At 53.0% G+C, this 26,204-nt stretch overlaps 1 protein-coding gene across 1 annotated transcript; it reads right to left on the minus strand.

Annotated features, from left to right (window-relative positions):
• Positions 1-5,043: 5,043 nt before the first annotated feature.
• On the minus strand, positions 5,044-26,204 carry AMN (amnion associated transmembrane protein). Its single transcript, XM_071426402.1, has 12 exons — positions 26,022-26,204; positions 23,914-24,032; positions 23,761-23,805; positions 14,430-14,517; positions 12,743-12,978; positions 11,112-11,249; positions 10,924-11,032; positions 9,803-9,885; positions 8,763-8,949; positions 7,841-8,015; positions 5,590-5,692; positions 5,044-5,335 (listed from the first exon to the last, which is right to left on the minus strand). Exons 1-12 carry the CDS (start codon positions 26,062-26,064, stop codon positions 5,240-5,242), a joined length of 1,422 nt encoding a protein of 473 aa, XP_071282503.1. The 5' UTR covers positions 26,065-26,204; the 3' UTR covers positions 5,044-5,239.

Below are 26,204 nucleotides of genomic sequence, written 5' to 3' on the forward strand. Positions count from 1 at the left end.
GTGATAGCTGACAGGAGATCTGAGGGCTCTGTGCTGGAAACCTTCTCACAAGTATTCATGCTAATCAGCCTTTGACTTTTAAAAAACATTTCTCCTGCTCTTGAGCTGATTTTTCTCTGCACAGTGAGGGCTTGGGATGACAACAAAGTCTTTAATTATGGGGGTATTAAATCATAGCACTCAGCAGTGCCAGGGCTTGGTTATAATTTAAGCAGGAGAACGTTTCTAGAAAAATTAATTAATTGCTCATATGAATACATTATTCTTTTTTTTTTTTCCTGCCTAAGTCTGGCCAAGCAGAATTCCTTCCCAAGTCCTCCACCACAGCCCTTTCCAGATCCTATTTTCCCTTACGGATTTTGATTCTAGTTACCAAAAGAGTCCTCTTGAGCCCCCAGGAAAATCTTCATAAATGCAGGCATTCAGGTGAAATGATTCTCTGACAATGCACTTTCTTATCCCTGGAGGCACCGGTCTAGGACTGAAAGTGAGGAATTGAGCTATGCAAGGAATGAGAGTAATTTGGTGTCTGCCCGTTTCTCTGCTCATTCCATTCTCACAGAGGTATGACATCAGGTCCTGAAGCTGGAGTGGTGATGGAACTCACTGGAACAATTGGTCACTTCTAGCGCAGATCTTTTCCCCAAAAAGCTGAGTATTTTGGAATGCATCCTGCTATCACTTGCCACCCAAGAACTAAACTCATGTGCCACCATCTCTGTCTGCAGAACAGGTGTGCTGGGAATGAACAGCTTCCTAAACAGGTGCAATCTGCTGGAGACGGGGGTGCATAAAAGCTGCCTTTAACTTTGCAGGGTAAGGGCTTAACACAGCTAAGTCACAGGGAGGGGACCTCAGGGTGGAAATGCTGGAGGTGCTGCAGGCACCCTTGTTCTGCACAGCACCAGATTGGCATCCCTAGGAGAAAGCAGATGTGTAAAATCCTTGAGAGCTGGCACTGGTAGCCTGAAGCACTGAGAAGCAGGAAAGTGTTTGAGGGAGGAGATGACTGTGAGAACTGAACTGCACCTTGAGGTGCAGTTAAGAAAAGTGTTAGTGAATGGAAGGTGTATAATGACCAGAAGAACCCTTGTCTTGCTGAGTTTAGCTTATTTTGAACCAAAAAGAACACATGGCATTCTTGCATGCCAGGCTACTGGAGCATCTTGTGTTCCAGTTTGCACCATCTGCTCTGGATGAAGCGGCTCTGGCAGGCAGAAGGGAGGACAGTCCAAAAATCAGTGTTCAGCTGCCCAGCCCTTTCCTTGCCCTGCTGTGACAGCAGCTCTGCCCGACCTTCTGCCTGCTTGCACCCCTGTAAATGTGGCTCCCCTGTCAGCTTCCCCTCAGCATTCTTCCCTGGCAGCCCTGGGCTCCTGGCAGCTCATGGGCTCCAGAGCTGCCACCTTTGCCCAGAGCAGGGCAGCCCCTTCCTGCAGGGTGAGAGCTGCTCTGGTGTCCGGGGCTTGGCTCTGGCAGGGCAGCACATGGGGCTGGAGGGGCTCTGCTTGAGGGGAGGGGGTTCCATGCACACAGGACCACGTCAGGAAGACAGGAGGGAAGGCACGGTGCCAGCACAATCTCAGTGACTCCAAGATGTCCTAAACATGTTTTTGGGAACGGGGGGTGATGATGAGACCAGGTATCAACTGCGGGCCTGGTGTGGGATGCCCAGGGAAGCCAAACGCTGGCAAGAGCAGGTCCCAGCGGTGCCTGATGCTCAGGCCAGCGCTGCCGGCAGGGTTAGCTGAGGACAGGAGCAGAAGACAGCAGGACGTGCTCAGCCAGCGGGAGCTGCAGTGCTGTGCTCCAGCCAGAGGAGGAACATGGACTAAGGAATCAGCCCCTTCCCTGTCCTTGCAGCAAATATTTTCCCTGCTCCCCAATAAGCTGCAGCACTTTTTTGTCATCTGACTGCACAGGTTCATGCAGGCTTATTGATGCTTTCTCATAGATAAAACCCTCAGATTTTTTTCAGCCTCGCCTCCTTTGCTGTTCCTTACGCAGTGCCCGCTCTGCAGTCCCGTGGGGACAGGCAGTGCAGAGCCCTGCATGCTGATGGACACGGCGGAGCTGCCGCCCCGCAGTGCCTTGGCCGGCCCCTGCACTCCGGTGCGGCCCGTCCCTGCCAAATGCCCTCCTGCCACTGCTCCCTCCTGCTGAAAGAGATATAAAAAAATACATTCGTTGAGCCAAGTCTGTCTTTAGGCTCAGGGATATTTTGAGGACTCTGCCACAATCCGGGTTTGTGCACAACTTCTGTGAGCGGCTGCATCGTGCAAAGGGAAGGCGCTGTGCTGTGAGTTGGTGCCCATTAATAGTGTGCAGGTTGCTTTTTCTTTTCACACCCAAGCAAGCAATGACTCCTGACATCTTGCCATTAACAGTAATGCATTTTGAATTAGTCTGTCACAGTGGGGGACCCCTGACACTCAGGACCAGAAGCAAAACAAAGCCATCAGGTGCCCAGACCTGCCGTGCACAGCCTCAGTGACATAAACCACCCATCCAGTGTGCTGCTTACCAAGGATGTCTGCGAATTAAATTCCTTGTTTAGGCAGGATCCCAGGAGACACTTGTGTACCAAACCCCTTTGCTCTGCCCTGCCTGCAGCACGGGCTGCGTGTGTGTGTCGGTGTGCAGCAGTCATGGATACAATCATGGATACAATCACGGATACAGCTGTTCTTCCAGCAGCTCTCGATCCCCAGCATCACAAACTGACTCTGGTGCTTCATTTTGTTTCTGCAGAGCTCCCCCCTCCCTGCGGCACGCTCTGTACAAGTGAGCGAGTGGCTCCTGAAGGAAAAGTACAGACTGTGCTCTGCTCGTGCACTGACAAAAATTGATCTCTGCATTAATTAAAGCCTCTATTGTAAGTGACCTCGAGCTGCTAATGCATTTTAAAAATGAAGCTTTGCCAACAGCAAATTCAAACAAGTAGGGGTGACCAGCTCCTGCCATGGGCTGCTCTGCCTCTCTCCGTGTCGGTGATGTGTCCCAGGAGGGTGTCCGACTCCACAAACACACCCCAGCCTGTGGCTCACCCTCAAATCCCTGTGTGACCAGGGCAGCACACAGAGCTGATGTCCTCAGCCACTTGCAGGGGAACACTATCTTATGTGATGGTCCTGTTGCTAACAGGTTTTCTTTTCTCTCCCTCAGCCCACGGCCATGGGATGCTCCTGCCTTTCCCCTTCTGCACAGGTTGTGGGGATGCAGCCATCGAGACCCCTCCCAATCCTCAGATCACAATTCACATTCACAATGAGGGAGGCCCAAAAACAGCCAGGGAGGGGAGAAATTCACTCTGAGGTGGGGACTCCCTGGGGGTCACCCTTGAGCCCCTTCCTCGTGTGGGCAGTGCTGGTGTGATGGGCTGCCTGGGGCAGTGATTGGGCTGCCTGGTGCAGTGGCCTCCAGCCTGCAGCACTGCATCGGCCTCAGAAAGAAAATTCCTCTGTGTGTGTTTATATTTGAAGGCTTGTGGGCTGGAGTCACCTGCAATGAACTGATGTGAAAGAGGAAAAGAACACAAAAAGGCCCTCACAGCAGAAAGCAGGGACGGAGCTGGTGGAGGATGTGGCTGCCCTCACAGGCACCATGGTAACACCACAGCTGCTGAGCTGCACAGAGCCCAGGCCATGCAGGGCTGTCCAGTGCTGTGGGGTCAGCAGGAGGCTTGGGCTGGGGATCCACCTCGGGCTCATCTCACAGGAGTGACTGTGTGTGTTGTGAGTTCTTGGGTACTGTCCCTGGGTCACTGCTCCCCACAGTGAGGCACTGGTTGTAGGACCATGGATGGTGGGGATTGGGTATTCCCCATGGCAGCTGCTGCAGGCTGATGGCTTCCTCTGCTTTTTGACCTGCCTGGTGACCATTTCACCCAGCAACAAGTGCCTGACAGAGGCAGCAGAGACTCCTGCCCAGGCAAGCTGCTTTTTGCCCCTCAGGAGAGGTGACATCCCAAGGGGGTGTGTGCCCTGAGCACAGGACTGCTCCTGGCTCTGCCCCACTTGCAAATGCACCACAGCACCCAGGAGCTCAGAGAGGCCTTGCTCCCTGCTGGCCTTGTGCTCTTGTCCTGCCTGTTTGCAGAGGGCAGGGCTGCTCCCACCACCACAGGCTGCCTGCTACCTTTTGTCAGGGCTCTGATGCACCTAATATGAATTCCCAGCCCTTTGAGAAGGGATTATGTCTTCCAGAGACTAGAACAAAATATTATAAACTTAAAATAGCTGCTTCCTTATGGAATATGCCAACAAGCCCTACTGAATACTCAGTAGAGTGTAAATTTGCATCCATTTGCATACATATCCATAATTTCCACCTCACCCATCAGCCCTGCTCCATAAAGATGCACTGCCTGACATTGTGAGCAGATGATGGTGTTTGACACAGGCCAGAGCTAACGAGGCCCCTCAGTGCCACTGCCCCAGTCCTTGTCAGAGATGGGGTGGTGTGACTGTCCCCAGCCCTCAGTTCCTGCCTGCATCCCTCCCAGGGACCCTGGCATCAAATTTCCTTATCCTTCTACCATGAGAAGACTTTCTCACCTCGAGGAATAACAGAATAAATCCCCAAAGGTCTAAGAGGGTTTCTTACCTATCAGTCCAGGCACAGAGGGAAGGAGCAAGCTCCAGAAGCCTTCCTGGGGAGAGAATTGTTTAATCAGGACTGCACCTCACCAGCACCCAGTGGACAGGAGTGAGAGGAGGAATGGGGACCCTGAGCAGAGATCCCCAGCACTGAGCATGCTGCTGGAAAGCAAAACAACCTTCCAGGTCCTGAAGGCTCTGGGTCATATTCTAAAATGTGTCTGAGCACTGAATTTCTGTCATGCATCCAGGGATGCTTCCTTTAACCTGCTGTGTGCCCTGGGGCAAGCCCAGCACAGTGCTGGCTAAAGCATGGGGTCCTGAGCTAGACCCCAACCTCTCTGGATACCATCTGAGACCCAAATCTCAATGTTGAACTATCTAAAAAGAACTGACACCTGCAAAATACAGTTTAAAACCCAGAAGTAACACCAGGGAGGCCATGTCCATGTGACTGAGTCCCAGCAGTGAAGGTTTGCTACGGTTTCCTTCACTGCACAGACACTTTTATTCAGGTGGGATCTGCTTCTGGCTCAAATCCCACCAGGAGTGATGTGAGGGGCTGTGAGGGGCTGTGAGGGCTGGAGAGGTGGTGATATCCCCAAGGGAGTGGGGTCTGCCCCCAGCATGAGTCCACACCGTCAGGTCTCTGTCTCGCTTGCGTCGTACAGAGGGTTGAGGTAGAAGACCTGGAGATCTTTGGATGCCACTTCTCCAAGGTCAACATCTGGAGGCTCCTGCAATAGCAAGGGAGGAAAAACAACCACTGGGGAAGAGGAACAAAACCCTTGGGCAAAACCCACCCAGGGCTGAGTCCCTGCAGCAGCCAAGAGGCTGGTGACCCGAGGGAGAACAGGGATGTCCCACAAACCCCTCCTGGCCTGGGGAAAGCAGGGCCCCTCTCAGGGTAACCCCAAGAGGCTTTCAGGTGTGTCACAGCAGCCAGCAGCTCCTGCCCAGGCCCCAAGCAGCCCTGGAAGGGGTGACTCACCACGCTGAACACGGGGTTGTCAAAGCCATTGTCACTGGCTGGTGCAGGGGGCGCCGGCTCCTCCATCCTCTCCCAGGGGTGCTGCGGGCGCAGGGCAGGCAACCTGGGGAGAGATGGGCATCAGCACCCACAGCCCTTCAGCCCTGCAGCTCCCCCAGCTGAAACCCAGCGTCCTCAAGAGGTGGATGGGAAATTATACAAGGGCAAAATGTCAGGCTGTTATTGAAATGGGGTATCTGTACCCCTTCCCAGGGAAAAGCAGCTGTATCCAGCAGAAATCATTCAGCCTGGAGATCTAGGACCTGCATTCTGGAGGGAGGAGTTTGCAGAGGCAGACAACTCCAGCACAGGCTTCACTTTGGAGCAACCATTCCTTCCCTGTGGCCTAAATGAATTGCCACCTGTTCCCACTGTAATCTCAACAAGTATTAATTACTTTTATCATTACTTTTATCATTACTTTTATCACATTATCATTTTTTCATCTTAATCACCATCACTACTTGTATTATTTTCTTCATTACTTTTATCCTAAGGGTCCCAGTCACTGAGCACCCCCCTGCACTGGGCACCTGCTGCAGGTGGGCTCAGCAGCAGGTCCATGCACATCACCTCAGGAGCTCTGAGAGAGGCTCTGCCAGGCCCCTTTTGGTGGAAACAAGGGGGGCCTGCAGCAGGAGTGGGACAGGCCCTGGGCTCGTGTTCAGTTCTGTCTCCTGTAGCTACACAAAATTCCCTCCTGCTGCTGACAGAGCTGGTTTCAAAGGCCTGTCCAGCATCCAAAGAAGCTTCAGTGAAAGATAAATCATCAAGTAGCAATTATGGGTCTGGGAGTTTTATTTAGAAATTAAATGAAGGCATGGGTTTACTGCTAGGAAATATCATGTCAGCACGTGTCAAGCAGCAGGGCAAGTGTTCCTGGCCAGGGCCACTGCTGCACAGGGACAAAATCCCAGTGGAGGAGGCAAGAGGGAACAAATAACCTGACTTGTGAGCCTGTGAAACAGCAGCCCCAGCACCAGGGAGCTCAGCACCCCCTGGCAGACACAGATGCACTTTGCACATGCAACTTTAAGCAATTCCTGGCCCCTGGTTTTCAAATGTGTCAAGTCAACCCCACTTGCTCACAGCTGGGTACCCTGCAAAACCCTCCACAAGAAGGTGGGTGCATGTGGGAGGAGCCGAGGTGGGTGCCCAAAGCACTTGCTGTGGCACTGCTGGGATGCCCTAATCACTGCCAGCCCCATATCCAAGCTGTGAGGGAAAATGGTGATGAAGAAGGGGTATTTCTGATGAGCTCCCAGCTGTGGTGCAGTCAGGTGCACCCTCCAGCCCTCCCCTGGGACCTGCACTCTGTACTCCATGCTGTGTGAACAAGCAATGCATCAGAAGCTGCACTTGCTCTTGGATGCTCTCTCCCTTTAATGGTTATGATGCTGTGGGACAACTGTTTTGCATTATTTTGATGCATTTCCATTGAGCTTCTGGCAGGTTCACTGCTCCCCTCCCCATCATGGCTGCAAACTAATGGTGCCAAGGAACAGGAGATGTCACCAGGCACCATGACTAGGCTGTGCAGAACTCAGGAGATGTCACCAGGCACCATGACTAGGCTGTGCAGAGCTCAGATGTCACCAGGAATCATGACAAGGCTGTGCAGAGCTCCAGCTGAGCTGCAGCAGCCCTGCTCTCACCCAAGCACACTGCACCCTGCCAAGAGGCAGCTCCTCCTGGCTGTGGAGGAGCATGAAGCAACAGTCCAAGAATACAGAAGTGCTTTTCAGCCACCTTACCTCCAGAAAACCATGAGGAGCAAGGACAGGTTTTAAACTGACAGAAGACACATTTAGATTAGATATTGGGAACAAACTCTTTACTGTGAGGGCAGTGAGGCTCTGGCACAGTTTGCCCAGAGAAGCTCCATCCATCCCAGTGGATGCTCCATCCCTGGAAGTGTTCAAGGCCAGGCTGGCTGGGGCTCTCAGAAACCTGGGCTAGTGGAAGGTGTCACTGGCTATGGCAGGGGGTTGGAACTGGATGATCTTTGAGTCCTTCCAACCCAAACCATGTTGTGGTTCTATGAACAGTAATGTTGGGGGTAGCAGGGTGCCAGGGCATGCCCCTCTCCATGGGAGCTCCAAGCAGCACCGTGTGCCCCTGTGTGCCAGGCTGGAAGGACAGCCTGGGCTGGCAGCTGCTCCCAGGCAGAGGCAGCCTGAATATCTGCTGCTGGCAGAAGCCCCATCCCTACCTCAGCTTTCCCTTTCTGTAGAGAAAGAGGATCCCTCCAAGGAACAGAAGACTGAAGAGCAGCCCCATGACTGTCCCTGCTGTGATCCTGCTCACTGGGTGGCTCCCCACCTGCCCGCTGGCAGTGCTGCCAGTGGCCACTTCCATTTTGCCACTTGAAATGCCGAGAGCTTCACCTGGGAAGAAATAGGAATGAGGATTGTACAGGGCAACACATCCCCACACCCATGGCAGAGGGAGCCTTCAGCTGGGTCAGGTCCTCCCTGCCCGGCTTATCATCCTTCCCTGGGAACAGGGATGGGATTCACAGGTGGATGGACTCAATGGGGACAAGCCCCTGTGGGTCTGCCACCCGCACAATGACCACCACGTCCCCTGGCTGTGACCTGTGTGCCCATCAACATCTGCCAGCTTCCATTGTCTGCCTCCACAAGCAGCACTCTGGCTGCAGAGCAGCTCTGCAGACAGGGACCTGGGAGCCCTGGCAGGCACCCAGCTGGTCATGGTCAGACATGGCATGGAAGCACACCGGTATCCCAGGCTGCAGGAGGAGAACTGCCAGCAGGACAAGGGAGGTGACCCTTCCACTTTGCTCTGCCCTGGTGAGCCACAGCTGGAGCACTGAGCCAGCCTCTTCTCAGCAGCTCCCAGTGACAGGGCAAGAGGCAACGGACAGATACTGAATATGGTAAATTCCACTTAAATACCTATATTTATCTAAGTATTTATATATAAAAAACTGGTTTACTGCAAAGATGGTCAGTTGTGGAGACAGGCTGCGGAGAGATGCTGTCAAATCTCCCTCCTTAGAGACATTCAAACCCCACTGGCCATGTGGGCTGCGGGCAGGGAATGCAAAGCTCTGGCCAGCAGTGGGTCTGGGTGCCCCTGCAGGGGATCTGCTGAGGAGGACAGGGGGTTACCGTGCTGTGCTATGTCCTGCATGATGTCTGCTGCCAGCTGCTCCGCAGCGGTGCCCGCCTGCGCTCCCGCTCTGTCATCAATCAGCACAATCTGGATGAGAGGAGCGGCGCCTCGGGACACGACGCCCAGGAAGGTCTGTGCTCTGTGCACCTTGGACATGGCCATCTGCACACCAGCGTATTTGGGCTTCCCAAAACACAAGGAGACACGTAAAGCCAGGGAGAGGGTAGGCACACATCAGTCACAGCTCCAGACAGCCACGATGAGTGCAGCTGCAAGGCCCACCTGAACCCTCCTGTGAGCCCCACCACAGAGCTGCCATCCCTGTCATGGCAGTGCCACTGCATTTCCCAAAGGAGAGGCCTGTACATCCCCTCTCTCCCAGGCTCTGACCAGCACCCAGCACACAATGAGCCCCCATGGAGGAGAGCATGCTGAGAAAGAAATTTCATGTATCACACCCATTAAAAGCTGTATGAAGACGTGTGGCTGTAAGGAGGGCAGGCAGACAGCTTTCAGCTCAGGATCAATAGAGCAATACCCTCCAGTGCAATGCAGAGCACACCTCCCTCCCCCAGCAGCCCCTGGCAAAGAGGAGGGATGTCATGTTGTGTCTGACAAGCAGCAGCATGAAGCAATGCTTTGTAGAGCATCTGAGAGCTGGCCAGTGCCAGGGAATGCCCTGCTGCAGGTTTGCACCACCCCAGCTGTGTGTGCTGAGCTCCTTGCTCCCCTCTGTTTTCCAGAGCAGCAAGCCCCCCTGCATCCTTCCCCATTGCAAGCCAGCAGCTCTTCCTGCCCTGAGCTCAGCAGATGGTGGAGCTGTGGTGGGGAGCAAGGACCCAGCTCCCACAGCAAGAAGGCACATCCAAGAGGTCACACAGGGAGCGTGGGCCTGGCAGGGTGCTGGGGAGTGAGCTGCACCCCTGCACTGCTGGGACCACATACCCCACACAGTCCCACAACCATCAAGTCACCAGCAGCTGTGGCCAGTGGCTTGTGGTTTCATTAGCCCCTCCCAATCTGACAGGCTCAGTACCTGGCTCAGCAACTCTTGGACCAATTTGTCCTGGTACTTCTGCAGGTCAAAATCAGGAGTGAACTCCAGGTTAATGGTGGCCCCTGCAGCCAGAAAACAGACAGACAGACATCAAACTCACCACGTGTGGGCAGAGAGCAGCCATGGCAGCACAGCTCTGACTGCCACAATAGGCACTGGGGACCCTCTGGTACCCTGTGCAACTGATCTGGCTGGGCTCAGGGACAAACCTCCCTTGCTGGTCTTTTTGTCAGCTGGGTTTGATGAAAGGCTTTTAACTTTCCAGCATATTCAGGAGAGAAGCTTTCCCTGGAAAGTTTTCTCTTACTTATCCCTTTGGAAAGCTCCTCATGCCCCTGGTTTTGGGGCCATGAGGCAGCACTACCCTGGCTATGGGGGGAAGGCTAGGAGGGAATACCTGTGCTCCCCACACCACTGCACTGCAATCATGGAGACAAATATTTTCCTTAAAATACAATTAAGCATCTGCTGAAATTTTAAATTGTCCTAAAGACTGTAAGGGCTTATGCTTTTAGGAGCACGTTGGAGAAACATATGGTGCCATTTTAATGAATTTGGTATGACATACCAAATATTGGATGCCAAGTATCCAGGTACAGTTGTGCATGAAAAATTGCCCCTAGCAACATTTCATGCAGATTAATGGAGGAGCACCCATGCCAGAGAGAACGCTGTCAATCTGCATGCTTTTATTTTAAATGAAATTAAACAAGCTGGCTGTTGGGAAGCTGACATTACAGTGGAAAAGGTTGCATTTCCTCTGTGTGTTTTCAGCTGCATAAACTCAGCAGAGCCCTATTAGCTTGACGAGCTGTGACATCCTGACAGGATAAACCAGAAGCAGGGACAAAGGGCTGCTACTGAGAACAAGCTCCCAAAAGCCAGGAGCTCTTCAGAGAGACGTGCTGGAAGGTGGCACAATGGGATCTGCACATGGGACCCACAGATGGGACCCTTGGCAGCAGTCATACAGCAAAACTCCAGCTTACAACCAGCAGCAAGCACCCCCTGCACCCAACTTTCCCCCATGGAGCCAGAGGAAGCAGGATGGGGCAGCTGGCATAGCAGGAAGGAGGAATAGGGCCGTGTTCCCCACTCACCACAGACCCCACAACAGTGGCCAAGGGGCTGCAGAGGGCTCTGGCACGCTGGCACTGGGCACTGCCTCCCTGGTGCCCTGAGCAGGGCTGCGCAGATGCGAGGGCCATCCTAAAGGAGAGCAGGGCAGTGTCAGTCCTTGCCCCACAAACTGCACTGGAGCCCCCAAAACGGGAAAGGGAAGACTCACCAGGGTGTTCCCACAGGCACAGCCAGACTTATCAGGACAGCCAGTGCCTGTCACCTGGAGAGTGCCATTGCCATGAAACTGCAGCGGGGCAGAGGGCCCCCCCAGGTACCCAGCCCAGGATGATGGGGTGTTCAGCTCCTGTGCAGGGAAGAGCAGCAAGGCAGGTGAGTATCCCAGGACAGGTCCCAGTGCTGGCCCCTGGCACCCAGCCATGCTGCTGGGACACCTGGTGTCACATCTGAAGGCCATCACTGGGGAGTCCCACTGCAGGCAGTGATGCAGCAGGAAAACCCTGCCAAAGCACCCATTCCATCTTTTCCCTTGGACCAACAGAAAAACTCTCTCAAACCAAAAACAATGACAATGAGATGGCTGGGTCTTTTCTTTTTTTGCTTTCCATCTTTCTGCCGGCTCAGAGAATTCAAGTTACCAGCTTTTCACTACTGGGAGGAAGGGGGCTGGGTCTGAGCTGTTTTCCTTCTATCTGGGGAAGAATTTCTATGTGCTTGGCATTAGCAAAGGCTGAGCTGGACTAACCAGCCTCATCCTGCCAAGTCAACGGTGATTCCCTCACCCACTCTCTTCCACAGGAAGTGTCTCCATGCTCTGGCACAACAGGTAGATTTCTCAGGCCCTGGGGTGAAAATAGTCATCACAGAGCACAGAGTAGGCTGGCTACAAAGGGATAGAGAAGCTCATAGGGTCAGTTCATAAAAAGCACCTTCTCCTTCCATCTCATCACTCAGCATCAGCCCCAGCCCTGAGGAACAGCCAGCAGTGGTCCCTGGGTGGGATGATGTGCTGTGGGGTAGTCTGAAGGATCAGCAGGACCAGCATCACTCTGAGCACCCAAGAGAGCATCCACCTCTGCATCCCTGGGGCTATGTGGGCCTGGCGTGAGTTCCACTGGGGCGCTGCCTTGTTCAGACTCGCCTGCACCCGCCTGGGCACCGACTGAGTCTATGACTCAAAAAGCAGCTACCTAATGCCTGGCCCCGAAATGGCAGATCCCAGCCAGCACAGCAGCAGAAATAATAAATAACTTATGAAACGCCTGCCGCATCTCCCACTCCTGGAAGGAGCCTGTGTTTACCACTGCAGCGCCTGTGATCTTCTGCTCCTCCGACCAGGAGGGACAGGGCTCGTGGGGAGCCTGATTCCCAGGCTGAGGCACAGCAGGCTGCCAGCGCTTCTATAATTATCCCTCCAATCAATTAAAGAGCAGTGCTGAAGCAAAGGTGGGAGATGATCACTGGGCCACAGGCCATGTTAAGGTCGGGGGCAGGAGGGAAGTGTCCCCAGAGGGTCCCTGAGCAGCACGGCTGCAGACACGTGCCTGGGAAGGGAGAGACCCCTGGGAGCCACAGAAGCTGCCATTTGCTGATGGTTTGACCCGTGCATATTGGCCCTTTTTAAAACATTCATAGTGAGACAGCCTGAACTCCCATACTGCGGGGAGGGAGCCTATAACAAACTGGTTGATGCAAAAAGCCATGGAGGCCATCCACAGCAGCAGCAGCAGCTCCTCATGAAGCTGCAGCCCTGCGGGTGTGCCCCATCTCCCTGTGCAGCGCTGCTCCCCCTCTCGGGGCTGTGCTGAGAAGGTGTCGAGCCAGTTTCTCCCGCCTCACCTGGCCCATGACAGAGATGCTGCGGAGGTGAATCACGGGCTGCGCTGAGTCGGTGTTTACCCGGAAGGAGGTTTCGGGCTGGAAGATAACATCATCGTGGCGGCACGGGACGCGCTCCTCATGCACCGAGAAGATGGGCCCGCCGGGCCTGAGCTCCCCGCTGGGGAGGACATCCCGCCACAGCGTGGGGTCGAACCACGAGCGGTGCTCAGCGTCAGCAAACCTCGCTGTTCCACCTGGAAAAAGGAAAGAAAAGGCTGGGCATGACCCCAACCCAAATCCAAAGCCCCAGCAGATGCATCTGGGTTGGCAAAACCTTCACCTGAAGTGAAGGATCTCACCCTGTGGGCAGGGAGCCGAGGGCTGGCCCTGGCATCCCCCTCATGGGCACCCACTGCAGGCATTTCCCAGAGCTTGGCTAAGCTTCCCAGCACTCAGGGCTGGGGTCTCAGCCCAAATCCCACATCTGCCTGCAGGCTTCCAGGCCCAGACCCCACAGGATAGTTTTTCCCCGTTTTTAAAAGCTCATCCTTAAGGAGGATGTTAAGGAGGAAAACATCTGCCTGAATGCTGAGTAACAGCTAAATCTGATAAAAATGGGTATGATAATTCATGTCCCAGTTTCCCAGCAGCCTGACAGTCTGCAGAAATGTGACAGGCCCTATTCGCTGCAGCAGGTAACCCCAAAGCCAGTGCTCAATTTAACTATAAATTATTTAACCATTAACCATTTCCCTGCTGGTTAGTCTTATGCAGTGCCCTGATTCCTTCTCTCCCTTCCCGGCAGCTGAACCAATTTAGCCAGCATGCAGGTACTTAGTGACTGAATTATTTGCATTCATTTTGAAATCATGCTTTAGAGAAGTCCATTTGTGAAAGCTGTCCCAGAAACGGCAGCTGATTTCAGGGGAGCAGTGCATGGTCAGCAGGAAAAGCCCAGTGCCAAGCACAGATGCTAGAGCATCCCTGCTGAGGGGCGAAGAGTCCCAAAACAAAAAAAAATATAGGGATGAGGCTTTCAGAGTGGCTCCAGACAGTCTTAAGATACAATTCTTCCTCTGGGGAGACTGATTTAGACTTTCTCTCTCTTTTTTTTTCCCCATTCAGAGTGCAGGCACAGATGCTCTGCTTGAATATTTCCTTCCCTTGTAGAGGAACTAAGAAGTTACTAGCCACTGAAAGCATGGGGCAATTCTTAAGCACCCAAAATACACCTCCCTAGAAAATAGCTTTCAGATAAAAGCAGGCAGCAATGACACAAAGCTGCTGTCTCAGCCATGGGCTGGGGGAGGGGAGGATGCGTGTGTGGGGCCAAAGGCCAGCTTGTTGTGGTGGCCATGGTTTGGATCACCAGTGTGTAACTCCTAACTGGTTTTCTTTAGAAACACCATGGCAGAGAAAATAAGGGCTTTGATGTGGCTACATGCTTAATAGGCAGGGGAAAATACAAACAATATTTGCCTCTCTGCTACAACTTCAAAGGTTTCCCTACTATAATTACCTTTTAAGAAGACAGGTGATCTAGGAGGAAAAAACGATCTGATGTGAGGGAGGTCATCAAAGAAACGGTAAGTATTGAAGAGGAGTGATTCACTTTGCCCTGAGGCAGGACCTTTGTAGAGGTATTTGGGCTGAATTTACATGACTCATCACAGCCTGATGGGTGCCTGGTTTGGGCACAAAATACCTGAGTCACAGCCTGGATCCCAGCTGCCATCGAAAGCTGTGAAGGCTGCACCAGCTGCCAGCAGGAACTCTCCGTTCAGGGGCAGGTACTAGATGAAGGATGCAGAGTGTTACTGTCCTGCTGCCAGCCACCCAGGCTTGCTACCAAATAACACTGCTAATTGTTAGGCTGCCTATTACACTCACAGTCTCCAAGGCACTTTACAGTTATCAGGAGCTACCCTTACCGTGCCCCATGTGCTTGGAAAAGTATCAGCTCCTGGTTTTATGGATGGGGATCCTGCAATGGGGAGAGGCAGTGTGATGTTATCCTCCATAACACAGAAAAGCATTCCGAGGAGCAAGAACACGAAAAAGCAAAATAAGCTCTTTGACAGTTTCTTCTTCCTCTCATACACACTTGCAGCAGCTCAGGAATGGATTTATGCATGGCTGGTACACCAAGAAAAACCCAACCCTACTCTGCAAGTGCCAGAGGCCCCCTCACTTAATGGGTTCCCACCTCCAGGGGCTGTGCTTGCCCCACAAAATATAAATCAGGAGCCCAGGCTATGCTTGGTACAGTGTCAGGTACTGAATTTACACTGAGCACAAGCCAAGGGAAATGCACAGTGGCATTTGGAGCAGCTTGCCATAGCCAGACTCTCTTCTTGTTGGGCAGGACATCACCAGCTGGTAGTGAGGGTCACAGCACTGACCTGGCTTCAGCCTGCAGGCCCCACCCATTGATGAACCTCAATAGGCACAGCTCTGCCATGGGAACCTTTCCAGCAAAAAACTGCAGCCACCTGGTCACCAGCCAGCACTGCTAACTCTGGGACAGGCCCTGACAAATGATCAACTCAGGCAACTCACCCACAGCAAACGGGTTATTCAGCCCAGCCCATCTTATTTTATATCTAGAAATTGCAGAGGGAAAGTCATGGTTTCTTCCAATATTTTAGAGTCAGTGATGCTCAAGGCATCCTTCTCTAATTTGGTCTATCCGGTGTTTTAGCATCACTCCCAACAGCAGCTGAAAGCCCTCCAGGACTGAGTTATGCCAACATACAGGGACCTGTGCTCAGGCAGAAAAAGTTAAATGGGATTTTAAGGTTTCATCTACTTAACTGGTCTTTAAATATGTATGTAGGTTAGAGAAAGTAAGACTAATGACTGACTGCTGCATGGTGGCCATGACAGCTCTCTGTCCCTGGGCAGTCCTGCCTGAGGAAATTCAGTCCCACTCAGAGGCCACCATGGGGAAGGGATGGGGGAGGTGGACAAGGCAAAAAGCTCATCACCCTCAAACTGTAGGCGGGCACCTGTTAAGAAGTTTAGTGTCTTGTTGGTGCACTGCTTTGAAGGCCTTAGCCCTGGTGCCCCTCTCTTGGTTCAGTACCATGAGAAGCCAGGATAGAGAGCAGAGGGTGGCTGTCACCAAGACAAGTCCCACAGTGCTCCTCTGCACCATCTGCTGTGGACCCAGCAATGCCATACATTGGGCTGGACAAGAGGGGAGGACACTGGGAATAACTGAGGTTGCCAAGGGTGTGGACTCTCCCCCCAGCCAAGAAGAAGCCTTTGCCTATGGACACTGCTTCATCAGACCACAGCTTGTGTCCTGCCATCAGGTTCTCTGAATTTCTATTACTTTTGAGTAAGGAAATTTGTCCAATACCAAAGCACTGAAAAAGGCTGAAAGGTCTGCCAGGATACAAAAGGCATCATGTCCTTTAGCTGCAGATGAAAAAGCCATCAAAACATGTCTGTTTGGAGGCTCAGGACTTGGCCTGCATTCAGCTGGGTGAGGGCAATGCTACCAGCTTCAACCACAAAATGCTGTACTTCAGTTCAAGTGCCCTGGCTTGTCTTCCTGTGAGCTCAGGCAGGAGCAGGCCATGGGACAGTCAGCTGCCACCCATGCTCAGGCCAGTGCCAGCAGCACTGCCAGCCCAGTCCTTTCTTCCAGGCTGGCTGGGCCATTGCAGCCCCTGGGCACTGTCTCTTGCCTGGTTTGCAGGCTGGCCCCTGCAGCCAGCTGTGCACAGCAGGGCCAGGCAGGAAGGGTGGCCAGCTGGCTGCTGGGGCCATCTGAGCTGCTCAGCCTGGGGCTTGGGATGGGATGCAGCAGATCCTTTCACCAGCACAGGGTACCAGCTCTTCATGGCAGTCAGCTCTGAGCATCCGCACGTGCTTGGGAGGGCAAGCAGGTCTGGGTGGGCCAGCAGGACACAGCACCAGTTCTACTCAAGAGGAGAGCTGGGAGAAATGTCTCATGCCAAATCTGCCTCATGCCAAATCTGCCCCATGCCCGCAGCGCCTGTGCTCTGGAGACATTGGCCTCTGAGCTCTCTGGACAAGATGCAGCCTCTCCAGCCACCACAGGAGATCGCCCTCCACTGCTGAGGCCAAAATCCCAGGCTGGCTGGCCTTCCAGGAAGCTGCTCATGTGGGTGTCAGTGTAGCAGGGAAATGAGAGTGAGCACACACCATGCCCCTTCACACCCTGGGATTACCCAAACACTGCAAGCACCAGCCCTGGAATTAAAATGCAACACAACACGATGCAAGACAGGACAGTCACCTCATCTCCACAAACATCAAGCTCAGGAAGAGCTCTGTACTTCTGCTTAGTCACAGGAATGTCTGGGGCTGGGCCCTGCAGCTATGGCTCCCTGCCCACTGAGGCAGCTGTGCTGCACATCCACCACCAGCCCTGCCTGAGAGTCTCACCACTGGGCAGCATTTCAGGAGAGTCTCCATCATCCAGTGGATCTTTGTAAATAATTTGCCCTTTCTTTTTTCCTAACATAAGTTTAGCATCTCGGCTCACTGCAGAGGACAAATAGACATTCTGGTTGGGCAGTGGTTTTCTACCTTTGGGAATTTAGTATGGAAATTGCATACAGGTTGGGCCACTTTCCAAGTACATTTTGAACTGAGCAATGACAGGTACCAGTGGACCAAAGCCAAAAAGCTGGAAGTTTCATCTGCTTTCCCTTCCTCCTGCCAACATGTACTCCAGGGCCATTAATACAGTGAGTGTTTAGAGTCCCATTAGTCATTTTCCATCCCTGATACAGGTAAATCACTTATCTCCTCAGTTATCATTATCAAATGTAATGGCAACCAAAACACAGTCATCATTTTTCTTATCAAAGTCAAGGGAAAAAAAAAAAAAAAGAGGAAACACCCCATGTGGCTCTTGGACCAGCCCCAGCATTGCACTACCAGAAGGAATCTGCTCCCCCAATGCATAAGTGAAAAAGAAACTAACCTCCAAAATGTGAAATAAAAAATAGCAAAGTCCTGAAAGATGGCTTTCCAATCAGGTGGCCTCTGATTGGAACCAGCCTCTGGCACATCCTTGAGTCACAAGCATCAGGCTGAGATGACTGACAGGAGCACTGTGACTGGCATGCCACCATTATCAGAAAAATGCAGCACTTGTGCTTTAACCTGGGTGAACACCACTTGTGACTGCAGCCAGGTCTTCCCCCAGCCTTGCTTTTATTTGCAACATCAATGCATTTGAATTCCTTGCTTGGATGAGATGGTGCCACCATCCCCATCACTCAACACTAAGACTGCCTGGGCACACTGAGCTCCACAGTGCTGCACCCACGGCTGCATCAGCAGGCAGGTCAGCAGCCATCAGCCCCCAGCTACATCTCCTTGCCTGGCACCCAGCCCAGAAGCAGCTCTGGCCCTGGTGCTGCTGGCCCTCCACTGAAAAACATCACTGGGATAGGATGCAGGTGGGCTACGGCTCCAACACAGACTATTGTAACTCACCAGAAACAATAATGCACAATGGAAATCTTTTCCATTTCATCTTTCCCAGTACAGCCCTGCTGGGGCAGTGGCAGCAGCAGGCAGCCGGGGCAGCAGATGGGCAGGCCCGGCCCATTCTGCCCACAGGTGAGAACAGCAGGGATTTTCCCAGTGTCTGCTGGGGCTGGGAGTCTCAGCACAGCTGGTGCCTGGGTGATATCCAGCTGTTGGCTGACACCCCAAAAAGGCACAGGGCCAGGATCACCCACAGGTGAATCCCTCAGATAACTCTGGAGCATTGCCAGGGGCTCACTTGCAGCCCAGCATTTCTTGGGTTCATTACTGAGGTTTCATTTATTCACCTTCTGGTCCAGGTGAAGCTTTCACCTGCTCCCTCAGGACAGTGTCCTTCCTCTCAGCCACACAGGCCACCCCACACCCCCAGTTTGCTGCCAGAGCCAGCCTGTTCCTGCCACAGCCCTCGATCTCACAGCAGCTCATCCAGGTCCCCAGCAAGGCAGGATGACCTCCTGCCACCTCAAGACCTCTGTGTGAGAGTCACCTGGTGCTGAAGTAGCACCTTGCTGCCCAAAGACCTCCCTGCCCAGGCACATGGTCCCATGAGGAATGGGGCTTTACCCTGCCAAGGAAACCAGGCCAGAACTGCAGCCTGTATCCCCACGCTCGTGCAGGCTGGTGCAGCATGCCTGGGGCACAGAGGCTGGTGCTGCTGTCCATGGGCCCCACCAGCAGTGGTGGGGGATGCCCACAGCCCTGTTCTGACCCCAGCAATAGCTCACCCCTCTGCTTCTGACCCAGAGCAGGCAGGAGCACAGGCACAGGAGCGGCGTGCCAAGGGATATCATCATTTCAGTGTCATCCCCTGCAAGCTAACGAGGTGCTTGGCTGCTCTCCCTGCCCAGCAGCAGCAGCACAGCCGCGCTGTCATTAACGCCAGAGCCGGCTCCCCTGCTGGGTCTGCTCATCACGTTTCAGGTTGTGTTTCAGCACACGGGCTCCCCACAGCACCTGCCCAACCTGACCTTGCCACCACATCCCCTGGCACAGGGGTGGCCTGACACATCAGGTTCCCAACACATCACGGTCCTGCCCGTCCCTACAGAGAAGCCATAGCTCCTGGCCATGCCACACAGGTGCTGCCTAGTACAGCTCCTGCCAAACCACCCCAGAGGGCCCAGTGAAAGCCATGGGAAGATAAACAACAGACCCAAAAATCCCATTAACTTCATTGCAAATGGCCAGTACAGACTTCTAGCCGAACAGGTCCCGACAGCGTACAAAAATCAGGTGTCACAGGGACATAGGAAGCCCCTTGGGTAGCTGAAGACATTGAGCTCTGGATGCAGAAGACACAAGAGAGGCTTAAAGCCATTTGCCAAATCTATTTCAGATTAGCTAAGCTCCTTTTCCTGAACTTTCCTCTACAGACAAGGTCAGAGAAAGCCAGGAAGAGGCTTGAGGTGTGGGCAGAGGGGCTGTGCCCAGCAGAGAAGGGATGGCAGACGGTCCATGGAGCAGCTTCCCAGCTAGACAGGCTCCAGCATCCGCTACAGCCCAGGATGCTGGCAAGCTGCTCTGCTCATCAGACTTTAATAACTCCTCCTGCTGGAAACCAGCCTGAAATGAGCAAATAGACTCAGAGAGATGAGTGTAAATGGCTGCTTTACCAAACTCCTTTCCTGCATGCACCTTCATTGTAAACGCTGACACAGAAAAGACTGCAGAATTCCATCTTGGAATTATGTGCTGGTACACACTCCCCTGAAATTTTTTATCTTCATCTTAGGGGAAGGAAAAATAATCCCTTTTCTGGTTGTTTCATTACCCCGCTGTCTGGGAAGAGGTGGGGGAGGGAGCACCGGTGCCTGGGACTAGCGCGAACTGTGGCAATTCATTAGAGCCGGTGCCCCTGGAGAGCAATTGGCATTTCAAGATCAATCTCTGCCAGGAACCGAGCGGGAGCATCCTGCAGCAAAGCCGAGTACATTCTGCTCTCACAATTAGGCAGCTAAAAATATAAGGCTGGGGGAGGTGCCCCTGGTCAGACCCCAGTGCCACTCCAAACCCTTGCCCAGCCCTGCAGCCCCTCGTGGGGCAGGCAGGGAGGGGTATGGACAGATGCCGCCCCACAGCAGAGCTCAGGGATGGGGCAGAGCTGGAAAGGTGACGTGAGGGCTGCTGAGTAACCCCAGCCAGTGTCCTGACCCTGGGGCCGAGCAAGGCTGCTCTGCCCATGTGAATAAACCCGACTCCTGCCACCCTGAAAATAGAAGCAGCAGCATCCATCCCTGGCCCACATGTCAGTGCTGGCCAGCTCAGGCACAAACTGCACCAGGGCTGCTGTTACTGGGGCAAACACCAGGCTCACTGGTGCAGCCATGCCCTGGCCTGGCTCCCTTTGGAAGCACAGACATAGCCAGAGGGTCCACTCCCTCTCAGGAGTCTTTTTCCCCCATCAGGAGACAAACAAAGCCAAATTCTGCCTTACCCTGGAGCACCCATGCCAGGCATCATCACCTCCATTTCCATCTTTTCTGCACATTTAGTCTCAGGCACCTCCAAAAGCTGGCTAAATACTGATCTGCATCTTTAGGCAGCTAAACACCATAGAAAATCCAGCCTAATCACAACAGTTGTGCATCAAAGCCACTTACGCTTTAAGCTGGATTTGGATTTAATGTGTGACTGAATTAGGGATTCATTTGAAACTTCAAATAACTGCTGAGCTGGGTGCTCAGTGGGTGGGCTCTGAGCAGGAAGACAGGCTCTGCACCCCAACAGCCTCCTCCCAAGAAAGCATCTTCCAGCACTTGGCTGGTGCCCACATGGGAGGGATGGGGAGGGGAGCTGGAGAGCTCACCATACAGAAGTGAGCTTTCACATAAATGTCCAGTGTGATGGTGACACACGAGGACTGCCTGGCACTACACTCAGCTGAGGAGTTGGAATGGGAGATCTCATGCTGTCTCTCCACCACCAGCACCAAGCATCCTCCCCTACACGTGCCACAGCAGGCACTTATCTTCATGAAAGTCACTGAGAGCCTAATCCCTCCTCAGCCATGAATTTCCTTCTATGGTACTATAGCAAACAACATTCTGCTTTTTTTTATTTTTTTTGGCCAAAGGCTGTATAGCATCTCCATGGTGACTCTAAAGCTTAATGTATTCTTGCTGATTTAAAGTGATTAATGCTCCAGCGCGTGTGGCTGGCAGCTGAACAGGTGCAGCCCAGCCTCCCCGCAAAAATCCTCATGACCAATTCATTTTCTAACCAGCTGGTTGCCAAATTTCATGCCATTTGCATGAGTGGCAGCCTGGCTCAGGTGGTGGGTTTCATTCCTTTTTCATCCCTAACCTTGGCAGTCCCTGTGTCACCTGGTGACAGCAGAGCATGGCAGTGAACAGGAAGGAAGTGCCTGAGCTGAAATTACAAAGAAATATTAACCACCTCACTAAGAGACATGCTGGGACAGTTCACAGGGAATGGCTGGGGCAGTGATGCTCAGAAAGAAGGTGTGAGCTGCAGTACAGGTTATAGGCAGGGCTGGCTGCTCACCTGCAGTGCAATTCAGTGCAGGAGGGGAATGGTGCCCTCACAGCCCACGTGATGCTGCATCCCCTCATGGATCCCCCTAGCAGTCCTCCCCATCTGCACAAAATTCACTGTCACCCTGGAGCCTGTGCAGCTGCCTGCCAGCAGCAGGGGCCCAGAGAAACCCCAAGGCAGCAGAGGGTCCCCAGGGGCTGCTGCCAGGACTCTGGATCCTTTGACAGGGATGAGCCAGGGGTCACTGGGGCACCCTGACCCACCCCTCAGCTGCAGTAGGAGCCATCCTCCCGAGCAGGGGGCAGGGCTATGGATGCTGGTTTGTGTTGTGCAAAGGTTCTGTGGATCTCCCTGCCCCCAGGCTGCTCAGCTCTGCTCTCCAGCTTGGCTGCAGGAGGCTCAGCAGTAATGACTGATGCTGCTCTGCAATTATGCACTTTGCAGGCCTCTGATGAAAGTACTTTAGAAATATTATACATTCATCTGTAAGTAAAATAAAATCTACTGGAGTGGTATTTTGCTCTTTTCTTCTCTGGGTAAATTCCACATCATTTATTACGTTATATTTGTACGTATTTCCCCCAGTACATTCTTTCCTTCAAAAATTCATATTTAAAATGCCATATAAATAAAGTATCTTTTCCAAATATTTGTAGAGGGATTAAATGTGGCACATGGTGTTATCAAAGCATCAAAACTATTAGTGGCATAGACAGCCTGAACAAATTACACCACATAAATTTCAAGGGCTTCTTCAAATTTAATGGCCAATAAAAAAGCAAAGCTGCCCTAAAACCAAGAGAGGAATCTCATCCACAAACTCATCAGGTCTGGAGGAGAAGGTTTTCCAAACAGGATCCAGCCCATCTCTTCCTGTCCCAGCACTGAGAGAGGGCTCACTGGTGACCCATCCCCCACTGGCAGGGTGGGACAATGAGTTTGCTTTTCCCTTTAATTCCTCCCTGTTAAATTTTACCCTCCAAGCCTCTCAATACCCTCTCAATCTCCAAGAGATTGAGAGCCCATGTTTCCATGGCTGCCTGTCAGCCTGCTCTGGGGCAGAGTTTCTCATGTGGGGCAAAACCAGGTTGCTCAGAAACCCCCTCTGAATTGAGCCCCCTCCAGTCTTATATCACTCAATACACACATTTCAGCATCCTGCCCATCCTGCCACAGCAACACTGATCATACCACAGAAAAATACAAAAGCCAATGGCACTTGAAGAAAATTTCTCAAGCAACATTTTGGGATTTCCCAGAACAGTCTGTTTTCATTTCAAGATATTTTGATGTCAGCTTCACTTAGCTTCTGCCCAGGGCTGCTCTGTCAGCAATGCTGTGGGTTGGTGCTCCTCAGCCAAATACTGCTAAGCTCTCCATCACATAGAGGGGGTTTTATCCCTCCTTTGAGAAGAAAAAATCAATTTCTTTAAAATGAAATTGGATTTTGCTGTACTCTCATTCCCCCAAATAAAAACAAACAAACAACAAGCAAACAAACAAGCAACAAAACAAAACCAATCAACCAAAACAAGCAGAAATGGGCTTTTTGGTTTCATGGTACAGAGAAACCCAGGCTACTGTAGGACTCCTGTTCCTCTCCCCAGCTGAGACATCCTTGGTCTGGCTGAACCATGGAGGAAAGTGTCAAAGTCCATGGAATGACTTTAAACTGACAGAGGACAGTAGGACATTAGATATTAGGAAGAAATTCTTTACTGTGAGGGTGATGAGACACTGGCACAGGTTGCCCAGAGAAGCTGTGGATGCCCCATCCCTGGAAGTGTTCAGGGCTGGGTTGGACAGGACTTTGAGCAACCTGGCCTGCTGGAAGGTGTCCCTGCCCATGGCAGGGGGTTGGGGCTGATCACCTTTAAGGTCCCTTCCAAGCCAAACCATTTTATGATTCTGTGGAGAGGGGGACAAGGGAATGTGCCACCAGGCAGAGCTCCAGGGCTGGCCCTGCCCTCGCCCACCCTTGTGCACCTATGCCCTCCATGCCTTACCATGTCTGTCAGCGCGTGGGGAGAGCCAACGAAGACTGAGACAACCTGTAAGAAAAGCAAGAATAAAGTGTGCTTTGCCCTGGCAGGTAAAGGGGATTTTGCAATGCCTGATGGTGTTTTGTGAAGACAAAAATAAATTTTAAATGTCTATACCTTGTCCTTCTCAAAGTGAACCACATCCCTGGCACAGGGGACTCTGCCTTTATCCCAGTTGGACGCGGTTTCAAAATTGGTGTTGGGGATCCACTGCTTGTACACGGCAGCGGTGGCAGCTGGGAGAGAACAGAAAATCCAGTTTAACCCAGTCCATGAGAGGCACTAGGAGCCTGATCTGGGATGTGCTTTAGGATGGCTTGGCATTTATAGGTCATATTTGGGGATTTTCTACCCAAGAGCAGCTCCTGTGCTGTTCCAGCTGAGCAGTCACAGCCTTTCTCTACAGGGGGGATTTTTTTTTGGTTGGGTGATGGTTTTAGCCACCCAGACAGTAAGAGAAGCAAGGGACAAACACTCAGCAAGCAGACAGAAGGCAGGGAAGTGTCCTGCAGACAAAAGGTAAGAATAACATACACCTGGTAGTTAAGTAATCCTTGCAGGGGGTTCAGTTGTCACTCAGACTAATTAAACAAGTAAAGATTCTTCAGGCTTTGTTTTCCAGAAGGTACAGAGTGGGCATGCAGAGCTGTGATACCACTAAGACAGGGCAAGAGAAGAAAGGGCATTTGCTGTGGGACATGTAGCACAAGTATAGGCTGGTTTCATGTGTTTAGAGCTGGAGAGGGAGGATTCAGTGATGTACTTCAGCCTGAGACATAAACATGTTAGGAAACAGGGTTCTTCCCCTTGGGGTTTCCTGGGACAGTGGCAGTCCAGCTCTTGGGGCCCCACAGAGATGAGCCTGCTGGGCAGGGACAAGACGTGGCAGATGGGGGTTTCACTCTGACCTCTCTGTTTGCACAAGCACAGCAGAGCAGCCTCCCAACCTGACATTGCCCAGGCTTGGCTGGGGGATGCATGTTCAGCTGAAGATGAATGAATCTCCAGAAGCCTGAATTCAATGGCTTCAGGCAAGTGAGTATGAGACACAGAAGAGAAAATTACCAAAAAAAAACCCCTACTTTTGTAATTTTAATGGATCATCTTTTCTGTAGGAGAAGGACCCACACAATTACACAGTATGTAGAAAGCCCGTGGTGGAAGGGCTGGGGCACTGCAGAGGGAACGCGGGCCCAGCCCGGGACGGGAGGGGCTCTCAGTGACTGCAACGCTGCACAAAGCCCGGGCCCGGCTCCTCCGAGCGATGGGTGCGATGTGCCTGCAGAGGCTCCATCAGCACACAGGGATCACCTTGAGGTGCAATTTGCGCTGTTTTACTCTGCCAGGGGCTCTGCCGAGACCGCTGGCTGTAGTAGCCGTCTCCAGGTGAACAGGAAACGATGTATTTTTAACCAGAATGAAAGTCCTGGAGCCCAGGTGCGACCGCGGAGGGGCTCCCCTGCCTCACGCCGGGCTGCGGGTGCCTGAGGGAGCCCTGAGGCAGAGCGAACACACCCGTGCCGTGTTTTCCCTCCGAGAGGGAAAAAAACATTACCGGCGGTAAGAACTGCAGCCAAACAGCTGCTCGCAGTGTTGTGGGCATAAACACCTTCCTAGCTCCGAGCAGAAAAGAGCTTAAGAAGGAAAAAAAGCCCCCAGACAGCAATGGCAAATAGCTCCGTCCTTGCTGCGGTTCCCTCGTGTCCCTGCCGCCAGGAAGGTGGGTAATGGAGAGGCCGGAGCTGCAGCCGATAAGCTCGGCCCGCCCCAGGGCACAAAGCCTCACGGCCCGGAGGCCGAGCGGGCTCACAGCGGGCCCACCCTGGACACGGCTCCCCCGGCCGCAGGTTAATCACTCTGCCCCCTGCATTCCTGCACCCTCCCCAGCCCTGGAAGTATCAGTGTGCTATTTAATCGGCCCTGTCTCCCGGGAAGCGCAGTCCTTGAACACCAAAGCTACATGCATATTCAACAGGGAGCGTGTCCTGCAGCGCAGCGCTGCTGACTTCAAATGAGAGGCTCAGCAGGCTCCGCACGGCTGTCCCAGCCTCGGTGCCTGCCTGCCTTCCCCGTGTCCGGCTGGAAATGCCTTCTCCCGTCCGCCTGTCAGCTACGCTGGGAGTGACAGAGCCCGCAGCTCTGCTCCAGGGCTGCTGGAGCACAGGCGGAGCTCGCCCCGCGGTCACCGCTGCTCGCCACGGCGGCCGGGCCCTGGCCGTACTCACCCAGGAGCTGCAGGATGCCCAGCAGGGAGAGCAGGCGCTTCATTCCGGCTGCCAGCCCTCGACTCCGCGATCCCTGCCCCGCTGGACCTTGCACCTTCCCGGGCACGTGATGGGCTCAGCCCGGGGAGGCTGCAGGGAGCAGGCAGTTCACCACAATGGGAGGCAGGCTTCCCCCAGCACGAA

The sequence above is a fragment of the Agelaius tricolor genome, unplaced genomic scaffold, assembly GCF_023055355.1.
Source record: "Agelaius tricolor isolate 1412-34295 unplaced genomic scaffold, bAgeTri1.0.p SCAF_5, whole genome shotgun sequence".
Lineage (NCBI taxonomy): Eukaryota > Metazoa > Chordata > Aves > Passeriformes > Icteridae > Agelaius > Agelaius tricolor.